This window comes from Pseudonaja textilis, chromosome 10 (assembly GCF_049901715.1).
Source record: "Pseudonaja textilis isolate UNSWEBS1 chromosome 10, rPseTex1.2, whole genome shotgun sequence".
In the NCBI taxonomy this organism is placed as follows: domain Eukaryota; kingdom Metazoa; phylum Chordata; class Lepidosauria; order Squamata; family Elapidae; genus Pseudonaja; species Pseudonaja textilis.
Window position 1 is genome coordinate 7,985,835 of NC_141999.1, and position 13,864 is coordinate 7,999,698.

Here is a 13,864-nt window from a genome sequence, read left to right on the forward strand (position 1 = left end):
CCAAAATTTGCAAGCCAGCAGGGCTGTCCACACATCTTAACGTTGTCAAGGTTGGGAACCCTTCCCTACACCATAATCTAGTTGGCGTATGTAAGGTGAGTGCAAGAAAAAAGAGCTTTTTTGTTTGCTATCTACATCCCCTGGAATTCTTGACCAAGGGAGAACAAACTAATTGCTCAGCCGGCTTTTCAGCAGCAAGCAAAAGCGTTTTCACTCACATCGATTCTGTTCTGCATTCTGAATTGGGATTCCCGGTTTTTGTTTTTAAGCAATGGGGGACTATTTATTTTTGGATGTATTTTGAATTTGTTTTTGTCAAAATTATAATGTTATGTTATTTGACATTTTGGATACAGGAAACCACAAGAATCCTTGTAAATCCAAATGTACTAGGAAAAAAACATATTGGCCAGGGAAAGCAGCTAAACTAGTTATGATATCGCCAGAAATAGTTTGTTCAAACTAAACACAAGCCACAATCCAAAACAAACCCCAATTAATGATTCTGGTTTGTCTCAGAAATCAAGAATTAGGATTTTTTTTTCCCCTAAAGGGAAAGGTATCTTCTGGTTCCTTCCATTTTGTGGGGTCCTTGGTGCTCTTTGAGCTTGGTTGTTTTCTTGCAAAAATCAGTGCTGATGGTGTTATCTAGTTAGGTAATGAAATGTCTGAAAGGAAACAACCAAGCTCAGAGAGAACCAAGGGCGCTTCTTTTCAACCCTGAGCTACAAATCTTCTCTTCTACCTTTCCATTTTTTCCAGAGTCTTCACATCTTTAATTTGGGCAGACTATTAACCCACAGAGGAGACAGCACTGAAGCCAATCTGCAAATAAAGCTTCATATAACACACTTTGAGAACCAGCACAATATAATGTAGAAGGTTGCACATGGATTAGGAAAAGTTGCCACACTCATAGAACTACTTGGACCAGTAATTCTCTTTTAGCTTCATCATGGGATTGGGGATAAAATAACACCACACACTTAATCTTTGAACCCCAAGCCACAAGATGGAACATTAAAAACTATAAATAACCACAAACTCATGAATGATGGTTTGTAAATAAAATAAAAAACTATTCACACATTGGGTTAAGCAAAACCTAAGTAAACCATGTGATGACTTAATGAATTGTGCAAATTCTCCTCTGGAGGCCAGGATAAATGACTAAGAACAATTCTCAAGATGTGTTAAAAAGATTCATTGTTTTTTCTTAAACTTGTGCTTTTTAAATTAAGTCCCTTCTTCAAAGCCGATATTCTCATCATCTAAAAATCAAATCAACATTATTCTCATAGGAAAATAGAATTCGAACAAAGATTCAGTCTTTGCAGAAGGCAAGGCCAACCCTTGAAAAGTCTTTCCTATTGAGGGGTTGGGTTGAGAAGTTAGTAATCTCATCCAACAAACTCCTGCAGTCCTTAGACCAGGGGTCCCCAACTTGGCAACTTTAAGACTTGAGGATTTCAACTCCCAGAATTCCCCAACCAGCACTGTGCTAGAGGAACAGGTAGCCTTTGGTGACCTTACCTGGACTGAAATAAGCAGACTTGAAGTCCAGGGATCTCCAACCCTTCAATGCACTCTACTCCGCTGGGGCTTATCATTAAAGAGAGTTCAGGATCCTTAATTGAAACTTTGGTTCCTTCCTAGGCTGAATGAAGATTCAGAAAACGAGATGAATCCACCAACCTAAAGCTAGAAGCTGGGTCTCACCAGGCTGGAAAATGTTGGGACATATCATCTTTTAAGTCAGAAGCCACTAAGGAATGGTGGACTATCCTCAGCAACCTTCACAAAGCAACCAGGGTTGGCGCTTTGGTTTCTACCTAAAACTGAAAGTGATTCTTTCTCAGGTTTGGTTTAATCTAGTCCAGGGGTGTCACATTCCAGGCCCATGGGACAGTGGTGGGATTCAAATTTTTTTGCTACCGGTTCTGTGGCCGTGACTTGGTGGGCGTGGCAGGGGAAGGATACAGTAAAATCTCCAGTCAGAGGTGGTATTGGCCGGTTCTCCGAACTACTCAAAATTTCCGCTACCGGTTCTCCAGAACTGGTCAGAACCTGCTGAATGCCACCTCTGCCATGGCCTGGATCTGGTCTACCGAATGCTTAGATCTGCCCGTGGGGTCACTCTGGAAACAGCAAAGGACTGGCCCACAGTGTCTCTGCCAGTGTCTCTGCCAGCGAAAACGGAGCTTGGGAGGGTGCTGTTTTCAGAACTAATAGCTTCCTGCAGCAAAAACGGAGTCTGGCAGCTTCCCCCAAGCTCCGTTTTCGTTGGCAGAGGACTGCAGGAAGCTGCTGCAGGCAAAAATGGGACCTTGACAAGGGACAACAAACTGGCCATGTCCACCTTGGTCATACCCCCAACCCCACGTCCCCTGAGGTCCAACACAATCCTGATGCTGCCCTCAATGAAATGGAGTTTGATACCGCTGGTCTAGTCCTTCCCACGTCCCCGAGTTTACTAAATCAGAGCACTTCATTCTAATGCTTAAAACATATTTTTAAGGCAGTAGGGAAAAGCCCAATGCCCTCCAGAGGCACGGGAATTTTAACTTCTGCTATCTACAGCTTGCTCTGATAGGCAGAGTGGGAAGCTATGGGAATTAAATGCCAAGGGTCTAGGGCCAAGGGCACCACCTCAAGGGAAGCCGGTATGAGCCTCTCCGGCAACAGGGTCAGGAGATAAAGCAGATTCCCCCACCCACCACCCCCAGTCCTAAAATACCAACCTGCTGATGCAATGCCTCTTTTCGGCCTAGCAAAATTTGCCAAGAGGTAGAAAAGGATCCTGAAGTGTTGGGGAGGCCTGAAGCTTCCCTGAAACAAACTGGCCTATCTGAATCCGAGGGATGATTCAGAAGCCATTCCTCCATCTGGAAAGACTTTTGAGGCCCCTCGATTTTACTTCCATCCTATACCAGAAAAATCCAATCTGAGCCTCCTAAATCGGCAGTGTCAAACTCAAGGCCTGGGGGACAGATCTGACCCGTGGGGTAACTTAGATCTGGCCCATGGGGCCGTTGTGAAAAACAGCGAGGGACTGGCCCACGGCGCTTCTGCCAGCAAAAACTGAGCTTGGGAGGGCTGTGCTTTAACTGGCAGAGGATTGCAGGAGGCCGTTGCAACCGAAAATGGAGATTGGGAGCCCATTTTTGCAGGCAGAGCGCTTGGGCCACCACAGGCACCCCCGACAGGAGTGATATTGAGTTGGCCACACCCACCCTGGCCACACCCACCCTGGCCCCTGAAGGTCAAACATAACCCTGATGCGGCCCTCAATGCAATGGAGTTTGACACCCCTGCTCTAAATTGATCCGAATTGTTCCATTGGATCAACAATTCTAATCAGAGTTTATTCATTTATTAGATTTACTTCCTGAATATACAGGTTGTCCCCCAACTTACAGCCATTCGTTTAACTAACATTCAAAGTCACAATGGCAGTGACTTGTAATCCGTCCTTTGTACTTACAACCACCGCAGAATCCCCACAGTCACATAATCAACATTCCTTGGCAACTGGCATGTACAGGTAGGTAGTCCTCAACTTACAACACTTCATTTAGTGGCCGTTCAAAGTTGCAACAGCGCTGAAAAAAAGGGACTGATGACCATTTTTCACACGTACGATGACCTTTGTAGCATCCCCATGATCATTGATCAACATTCAGACGCTTGGCAAAGGGTTCATACTTACGACGGTCGCAACGTCCCAGGGTCGTGGGATCCCCTTTTGCAACCTTTTGACAAGCAAAATCAATGGGGGATTCACTTATCAACCAGTTTAATAATTTATCATCTGCGGTAATTCACTTAACAACGGTGGCAAGAAAGGTCGTAAAGTGGGGCAAAACTAACTTAACAAAGGCCTCACTCAACAGAAATTTTGGACTCAATTGTGATCGTAAGTCAAGGGCTGTCTGTATTTTAGACAACTGCAGAATTCCAGGGTCAGGTGATCACCATTTGCGACCTTCCCAGCTGGCTTCTGGAAGAGGGAGGAGACTGCCTGGAATTAAAAAGAATCTCAGGAAGAGAAAGTGGGGGAAAAAAGGGCAAAAAAGAAACAGCTTGCATGTATTTGGATTATTTGGTGATCTTTGGATTCTTGGTTATTATGTTTGAATGATTAAAATCAATCAGGTGGTTGTTTAAAAATTTATACAATGGCACCACTTCTGGATGAATTGAAAATGGAACTTAAAAAGTACAAAGAAGATGCACAAGAATTGGCTTCATTTTTCAATTCTTAGAAATGGAGATTTGGAACTATGAGAAAAAAACAAGAAAAGACGTCAAAACAAGAAGACTGGGACAAAGAAAAAGCCATCTTTAATGAACAAGCAATTTTATGTGGGAAAGAAAAAGAAAAGGGGGGAAAGAGAATGGAGAATTTAAGACTTAAAAAAACAACCAAAGAAAAGAAAAATAATTCAAAAAATAAGTATAATACTGGAAAGCAACAGAAAAGGGGAATACAGAAGAGAGAAATAGAGGTAGAGAGACAAGGGGATAAAAAGGGGAGAGAGAAGAAGAGATGGAAGAAGGAAAGGAAAAGAAGTTACAAAGGACTGGAGCAAGATATAAACAGGACCTATTTAGAGATAATGGGTGAAAATCTAACTGAAAAAGGGATTCTGTAAAGGTACATAAGATTGTATTGTTATATTAGTAATAGAAATAACTTTAGAAAATTGGAAACAATGTATGATTAAAATGAGGGATAGTTAGTGTAATTTAGTGAAATGTTTGTGAATAAAATAAGTGAAATAAAATGAGAAAATTGAATTAGGAAGGAACGGGAACATTTTAATTAGTTAATGTTTTATAAAATATAAGTGAAGAGGGGAGGGAATTAACTATGGAAAGCTTATAATTGTTCCCATAAAAGTATATTTAATTGAAAAGTAATGTTAAAGATGTTAAGACTTTAATATTAATATTGATAGAATTGAATTGGAATGTTGTTTTAATCATATGCATTTATATTTTTTTCTTTTTTTAAGAATTCAGTGTGTACTTTAAGAATGTACCAAGCAGAATCCGAATGGAAGTTATGTATTATATTGAATGTTACAACTTTAGGGAAAAGATATAAAGGCATCATACTCCAATCAGGACCTACAGGAGAATTTTTGTTTAATAAGAAAAGATAATAGATCATTGAAACAGGACAGACAAAAAATATAAATACAATGATTTGAATTGAGATGAGATAATTAAAATAAAATTGAGAAAATTAAAAGAGGGGAGAAGCTATGCAGAAAATGTAAAATAGTAATAAGATATGGAATAGAATATAAAAATGAGCATGAACCTGAATTTGTGTCTGTACGAAGAAATGTAACGCGGGATTACGCTACTTTAAAAAAAGATGTTTTATTTGTATTTTTTTTTCTCTTTGTGAAAACTCAAATAAAATTTACAAAAAAAAAGAAAGAAAGAAAGAAAGAAAGAAAGAAAGAAAGAAAGAAAGAAAGAAAGAAAGAAAGAAAGAAAGAAAGAAAGAAAGATCGTAACATGGAGCAAAACTCACTTAACAGTCTTGCTTACTTAGCAACCAGAAATGTTGGGCTTAACTTTGGTCGTAATTCAAGGATTACCTGTATTTCCCATCCTAGGACAAAATAGGCCTGAAGAATCACTACACAGCAGATTCTAAAACTTTTAAGAGGTGTTCTAGCCAAGGAATTGGGGGAGTTGAGATCCACACATCTTAAACTTGCTTGAGAAACACTGTTCCGAGAGGTAGGAAACACCCATGAAAAAAGGAAGCAGTGTTAAACAGTAGTAACATAAGGATAAAAGTTATGATTGCCACAAGAAATAATACCTCTTTATAATTTCTATCATTGCTGTGAACCACTCAGAATCTTTGACAGCGAAGTCAAAGACAAGCTTAATAAACTATCCTTATACAGTACTTACTGTATCATATAGATTTGGGAGGTCAATTTTAGTAGAATAGAATAGAATAGAATAGAATAGAATAGAATAGAATAGAATAGAATAGAATAGAATGAGAAAGAATGGAATGGAATGGAATGGAATGGAATGGAATGGAATGGAATGGAATGGAATAGAATAGAATAGAATAGAATAGAATAGAATAGAATGAGAAAGAACGGAACGGAACGGAACAGAACAAGAAGGGAAGGAAGGGATCTCGAAGGTCTTCTAGCCCAACCCCCTGCCTAGGCAGGAATCCCTACACCATTTCAGACAAATGGTTATCCAACATCTTTTTTAAAACTTCCAGTGTTGGAGCATTCGCAACTTCTGGAGGCAAGTTGTCCCACTGATTAATTGTTCTAACTGTCAGGAAATTCCTCCTTAGTTCTAAGTTGCTTCTCTCCTTGATTAGTTTCCACCCGTTGCTTCTTGTCCTGCCTTTAGGTGCTTTGGAGAATAACTTGACTCCCTCTTCTTTGTGGCAGAAGAGAGATATTGGAAGACTGCTGTCATGTCTCCCCTAGTCTTTCTTTTCATTAAACTAGACATACCCAATTACCAGGGGTGGGATTCTACCAGTTTGCACCTATTCACTAGAACCAGTTGTTAGAAGAAATTACTGGCCTAATCCTGTAAGGAAGGCAGGAAAGAAACATTCTGGTGTTGCTTATAGAAACTGCCTCTCCGTTGACCCTTATTACATTCTTGGCAAGACTAGACTTCCTGTCTCAGGAATGTCTCTGGAGGTTTTTTTCCCCTCCTTTGCTGGTACTTTGCTTGTGTGGAGTGACCATTCAAAGTTACAATGGCACTGAAAAAAGTGACTTATGCTCGTTTTTCACACTTGCAGCATCCCCGCAGTCTTGAGAGGCCAGGCGAGGAGATGCATGCCTCAATGTGAGTGACATTGAGTTGGCCACACCCAGCCAGTCAAATGACCACCAAGCCATGCCCACCAACTTAGCCATGCCCACAGAACCGGTTGTTAAAAAATTTGAATCCCACCCCTGCCAATTAATACAACCCTTCTTCATTATGTTTTTAGCCTCCAGTCCCCTAATCATCTTTGTTGTTCTTCTCTGCACTCTTTCTAGAAGCTCAATATCCTTTTTTAGATCGTGGCGACCAAAAGAAAAATATTTGGAGGGGAGGAGGGGGAGAGAAAACAGATCCAGGGATGGCTTGGGTCAACCTGAACTCCTAAAATTATCAATCACAGCTGTACATGAAACCCACATATTCTTCCAACTGACTGGAAGCTATCTGCAAGTACGGACCATCAATGCTGACACAAGGATCACCCAAGACATCAAAGCAGAAGCAGCCCTGGGTCCATTCCCATATGCAAATTACCCATAATCAAGACAAAAACCAACCAACTTAAAACAAGACACAGCTCCAACTATCTATCCTGGAAGTCCCCAAACTGGGCAACTTTGTGGACTTCAACTCCCAGAATTCTCCAGCCAGCATAGCTGGCTGGAGAATTCTGGGAGTTGAAGTCCACAAGTCTTAAAGTTGCCAAGTTTGGGGACCCCTGGTCTATCCTTTCATCCTGGATCTTGCTTCCAAATTAGCAAGCTGTTTCCTAAACTCAACATTCCATTCATGTTCATTAACCTTTGCCAATTGAGAAAGGATGTTCATTTTAAACCACGGGCGTCAAATTCGCAGCCCCTCAGGCTGGATGCGTTACGTGCTGGCCACCCCCACCCCCCATTTAGCGAAGGGGGAAAAGTCGCGACACGTCACGTGACGACAAGAGTTGACACTCCTGTTTTAGACAAAGATCCCCTAGACCACCGAGTCAGGGGCCATGCTTACTTATTAGAGATGCCCCGATTAAAAATAACCTTTGTAAGCTCAGGGTTGACCTGTAGGATCCTTGCAGCTCTCTGAGCTTGGTGTTTTTCTTAGAGACATCTCATGGCCAAACTAGGCAACATCATCAGTGCTACGTTATCACCAGCACTGTGTTACCTAGCGGGTAATGAAAACGTCTGCAAGAAAATAACAAAGCTCAGAGAGCATTAAGAGCCCCGCGGTTATTAGAGGTGGCCAGATGGCCATTCACACACTTGTCCCATCTGGACAAAGAGCTGGTAGCCTTATTACTAGTTGCTATAGTTAAATCATATGATTTACAGGGAGTTCTCGACTTACAGCAGTTCATCTTTAAAGTTACAATGACACTGAAAAAAGCGACTTACGACCATTTTTCACACTTAGGACCTTTGCAGCATCCCCATGAATTTGGATCACGGTCTCATGATCAAAATCCAGATGCTTAGCAGCTGCTTCATACTTATGACAGTTGTAGGATCCCCAGGTCATGTGATCACCCTTTGCGACCTTCTGACAAACAAAGTCAACGGAGAAGGCAGATTCACTTAACAGCAGTGTCATTAATTTAACAACTGCCATGATTTACTTAAGAACTATGGCAAGAAAGGTCATAAAATGGGGCAAAGCTCACTTAACCAATGCCCCTCATTTAGCGACATAAAATTTGGGTTCAGTTGTGGTCGTAAACTGATATCTGCCCCGGATTAGTCAGTCTTCAAAATGTAACAGATCATGAATTTACCCAAAAGTTCTACATTTTCCTATCTGTGGCTTCATTGCAAACTTGAAAGAAATGTGGTTCCATTCCACATTTACCAGGGATTTTGAAACTGTGGTTCAAGGCTGGGTTGTCTCAAGCAATTTAAGACTGAGGGGAAGGGTTGCTTTAAAATAAAAAGTCGACCCAGATTTGGATATGCACAGCGGAAGCATCCCACTCCAGGCATTGCTTCCTTATAGACACCCAAATAGACAACCGCAATGCCACAAAGTTTTAGAATGCCTGCAATAGACAGATTACAGTGACATTATTAAAAGTGATGTATTTATTTCTTCTTCCACGCTAATCCCAATGAAGCCATGCATTTTACTCCTGAAGGGATGGTACACACATTCGTTTTAGGAAGTTGTAATACTGTAAAGCTTCAGAATCTTACATATATTATTCTTAACCCTCCTGCCTTCCGTGTAGCTTAGATAACTTCTCCCAGCAAGGCATCTGGCCCACAGCTGATTCCAAACCATTGCTGGCTTGAGAACAGGTTATTGCATGAGGCATAATCAGTTAGGTTTACAACATGTCAAGTAACAATGGCTAAGTGCACACACAACACTTTGAGCCATGTTACCAAACCATCATATATAACACAGTAGTACAATGCATGGACCACATTAATCTTCATTCTTAAGGTACCACAATACTATTGTTTGTGCTTGAAATGCAAGACACATTTACATAATTTGCTGTTCAGCTGAAAGCTTTCAAAAGCAGTGTTATTACAGCGGCCTAGTTCACATACTACACCAAGCTAAAAACCATATTTAGAAAACCACAATGGGTAACATCATTTGCTTCACTTTCACCACACAATTTGCTTTCTAAGCCACCAGTGACCCAAGGCTCACAAATAGCACTCTAAGCCAGGGGTATCCAACCATGGCAACTTTAAGGCTCATGGATTTTAACACCCAGAATTGGGGAATTCTGGGAATTGAAGTCCACAAATCTTAAAGCTGCCAAGTCTTGGAGTCTTCTGCTTTAAGCCATAAATAAATTCATAAACCTAAACAGGCAAAGTTCTCACAATAGGGTTACAACCACCAGAGTTGTCATTGCAGGTAGTCCTCAACTTACAACCACAATTGAGCCCAAACTTTGTTGTTAAGTGAGTTTTGCTCCATTTTACGACATTTCCTGCCAAATTTGTTAAGTGAATCACTGAAGTTATTAAGTTAGTGACATGGTTGTTACGTGAATCTGGCTTCCTCCTTGGCTTTGCTTATCAGGTCATAAAAGGGGATCATGTGACCCTGGGCCACAGCAACTGTTATGAGTCAGTTGCCAAGCATCTGAATTTTGATCATGTGACCACGGGGATGCTCCAAAGGTTGTAACTGTGAAAAATGGTCATATCACCTTTTTCAGTGCTGTGGTAACTTTTGAATGGTTACTAAATGAACTGTTGTAAATTGAGGACTATCTGTACATAGGACATTAAGCCAGAACCAAGCAACTAGTAGTATGGCCTAGTGCAGTGGTGGCAGACTTTTTGGCACTGAATGCTGAAAAAGGAGTGCGCGCGCACCAGAAACCAGAAGAGGAGCTCCCTGGTGCGCGCAGCCACTTGGTCTTCTGGTTTTCAGCGTTCCCACACGCACAAAGACCTGCCGGCTGGCATGCCTGTGTGCAGCGGAACCAGGAAGAGCAACGGCCGATGGCTGGCATGCCCAGAGACGGCTCTGCATGCCGCTTCACGCGTGGCATAGATTCGCCATCTTGGTCTTAGTGCAATATATCACTCCCAGAGTCATCATCCCAACTGGCCTCTAGCGAAGACAAGAAGGTTTAAAATCACAAAGTTGTTTGCCAGTGTCTCACAAATCTCTCAAAACCACAGACAATACACCCATTACACTAAGAGCCTAAGAGCCATAGGTTGAATCCCTGACAATGAACCCAAATTTCTGAAGAATAAGCTTCTTGGATAAGAAGTGAAACTTTTTCAAAGGAAGAAAAACCAAGGAAGTCCCGGTGGCCTTCGGGAAAAGCACCTCTGGGACAACCTGGATGAACGAGAATTTCCACAGACGTAGTGACAGTGAAAAACCCTCTTCTGAAAAAGTTTCAAAAAGCACACACGCTCTCATCTTTTCCTAAATGCTGGGGGCAGAGTTTCTTTAGAGGAAATCTGGAGGATGCTGGTTCCGGTTTTTTTTTTTTTAAAGAGGCGATAAAAAAGAAATACTCCTACAACCGTGGAGGTCACGGCTTGGGCACACAAAGAAAAAGAAAAAACCCCACTGTCCTCCCCCAGCTCCTGCCCTGAGCCTCCCCTCTTTAAGTCACAATTACTTTCCATCACCATTACTTTGTTACATTTACTCCCAGGTAGGATGAGTATGATGAGTCTTGCAAACCCCTTTGCTCTACTTGGGAATAGGAGAGAGATGAAGAGAAGGCAACCCACCCCCTGCTCTGGGCACCCCTTGTCCCAACAGGAACCTACCCGTCTGCACACCCCTTTCAGACACGTGTCACAGCGTTGATGCAAGTTGGGCATCGAAGCCTCTCTGATATTTCCCCAGCGAACCTCCAAGGAACCCTGGTGCCTCTTTCCATTGACCTTTCAAACAGCTATTTCTCCCCCACACCTCCAGAAAGACCTTCCACAGGTGAACCACTCTCTGTCTTCTCACTTATCCACCCTGGTTTTCTCCTTAAAAACTACTGTCCACCACGTACCTGCAGATATTTTGGAAGTAACCGTTTCGAGACTTCCCAAGTTGATGGTCTACCATCCCAACCTTTCAGAGAATTCCAGGTGGGGGGGTGTTAGTTTCAATAAAAGTGGTACCTTCATTCACTAGACTGTGCACTGATAAGCTGGATCCCTACTACACACTAAACTGCCATGTGCACTCAAGCACAGGCTGCTGGGTTCATCCTCCATATTAAGGCATCACCCCACAACAAATTTCATTCTAGCTTGGAACCTCAGGTGGGATCTGTTGAGTGCCAACTCCGTTTGGCTTAGGAGCCCGGTCCTTGCGACTTAGTGGCAGATGGGAGGTGAGAAGGGACCTGACACGGATCTCATCCGGTGCCAGGAGTGGCCTCGGTGTCCCTTGCAAAGAGATACATCAGTCTCTGGTGGGACGTGTGAAGCGCGTGGGGATTCCCCCTTTCAAGACCAGGGGAAATTCTCTTTCTTTCCACCTCCAGAAGGGCTGATGAGTAGCAAGGTGTCCTGTCCAAGGGTTGTTTACTCTCTCCAACACACCTACCAGCCAAGACTTATTCTCCTCATCCAAGCTTGTCCATAGACTGCTCCCTGGCTGCCTGGGTTGCACCCCACTTCCACAAAACAGCTGTGGGTCCCCCATAAACCTTGTCTCCTTGCATACCTGGTACTCAGAGGCTACACATTCCTCTTCCCCCTCCCACAAATCTGATGCTTCAAGAGCCTCTTCTCCGGCTGAGCCCACCTCTCTCGCTTACCCCAGCCTTTCCACAGAGCTGAAACGATTCCCCCACCCACCCATTTCTGATCCCTGCTCCCTCCCCATTTGTTCTGGATTCATCTCAATGCCTGGCCCCCTTTGCCCCCCCCCCAATTTTGTCTCTGCACATCACTTTTTTATGCAGCCCCGCATCCTTCCCCCCCAATTATCTGCAATCTCAGCCAATCTCAAACCCTCTTTTCCACCACAGGGCTTTCCCAAATGCAAGTTTGGAGTTTTCGGGAGAGCCCCTCCCCATCCCGCTGCTTCCAACAAGCCCCGCGGCCCCAGAAAATCTTCCCCACCTGACCCCACTCGGCTCTTGGTAAGCCCCCTTTGCAAGATTCACGTGGCCTCCCCTTCCTCTTCGCAGGCCTCCCTTGCCCTCCAGCCCCTTGCCCTCCTTGGCTCGCAGAACCGCCCCCCACCACACGAGCCAGCCTGCTGGAACTTAAGAGACTCCCCCAAAACGTGGGCCCCCTCCTCACGTCCAGCTCGGGCCTCGCCTCGCCTTCAGCCCCCCTCCCCAACGTTGCAAACCGCCTGCCCCGATACCTCTTTCACCCCAAGCCCCCACCCGCCCCACATCCCGCCGCCTTCGCCTCCATTGTTCTTCGACCAACCTGGCGCCCTCCGCAACCCTGGCCCTCGCCCCCGGCGCCCCCAAGGCCCCCTCCCCGGGTTCCCGAGCCCAGAAGCCCCCTCCCCTTTGCAAAATCCCGGGTCGCTCTTGCTCCTCTGGAGAGACCCCCCCTCTCCAGCCCTCATTTATTGCACGGGCTCCCGGAGTCGCCCGGACCGATTGCATCCTGCCCCCCCCGCTGCACGCTGCCCTCTGAGCTGGCCCTTCCCGGGCTCCTTGCAAGGGTACCTGCTCCCGAGGGACCCGCGTCCATCCCATCCACGCGGGCGGCGCCCCGGACCGGGGAGAGGGCGAGGAGGGCGCGCTTGCGACGGCGCGAGAGAGAGACCCGCGTCCAAAGGCGCACCGGGACCTGGGCGCCGCCGCAGCCGCAGCCTCTGCTCGGGACGAGCCCGGGATCCCGGGATTGCGCCTGCGCGGCAGCCCATCCAACCAGCGCCGCCGCAGGCTGGGAAAGAGAGGGAGGGAGGGAGGAAAGGGCGGGGGAGGCGAGGAGCGAAGCAAAGAGGTAGGAAACGAGGGGAAGTCTCGAAAGAGCCGACACTTCCGAGGCCGGAGGAGAGATGCTCTCGGCCCCAGAGACGTCAGGAGAGAATTCCGGCCCCAAAACGCCCGGGGCTGGGAACGGATGCAGGCAGCCCCGCTCTACCCACCTCCAGGGAGCAGCATTAGGCAAACATTAGGGAATCGGGAGCCGAAGAAATTAATATCTCCAGGTAAGAAAAGGAAACGTCCCTAAAAGGAGCTTCTTACACGAGGGTTTCCCAACCTCAGAGACGTCATCTCCCAGAATTCCTGGGGAATTCCCGAGGTGGTTGGGGAATTCTGGGAAATGGTCCACCCATCTTCACGTTGAAAAATACTCTCTGGGCCTATGTCTTGCTTCGGATTGGACTCTGAAAGGGAACTTTTGAGTGATCTTTACACCAAGAGGATTCATCTTATTTTTCTGCTCCTTTCTTGTCCTCCAAAACCACCATTGATTCCTCTCGAGTCAGTCCGTTTTATGCTTGTTTTTTTAATTTTCTCATCTCTCTTCCCGGTTGAGATTTGCAATCCGTTCCCTCTTACTTACTCTTTACCCTTTTGTTCTTACTATTCCTGATTCGTTTTGCAATTCATTCCTTCTAAACCAACCTTTTTTAAAAAAACTTTTCAACTTGTAAGATGGCTGGATTTCAAGAAGTCCCC

At 44.7% G+C, this 13,864-nt stretch overlaps 1 protein-coding gene across 2 annotated transcripts in view; it reads right to left on the reverse strand.

Moving 5' to 3' along the window:
• The window catches only part of LOC113437582 (protein argonaute-1), a 67,579-nt gene extending 54,510 nt beyond the window's left edge, over nt 1-13,069 (reverse strand). Inside the window, exon 1 of one of the 2 annotated variants that reach the window (XM_026702656.2) lies at nt 12,902-13,069. In XM_026702656.2, the coding sequence (XP_026558441.1) occupies nt 12,902-12,926 (25 nt within the window). In that variant the 5' untranslated portion in view covers nt 12,927-13,069. The remainder of the gene's footprint in view (nt 1-12,901) is intronic. The other variant, XM_026702657.2, reaches the window with a different exon arrangement.
• Between the last annotated feature and the right edge of the window lie 795 nt (nt 13,070-13,864).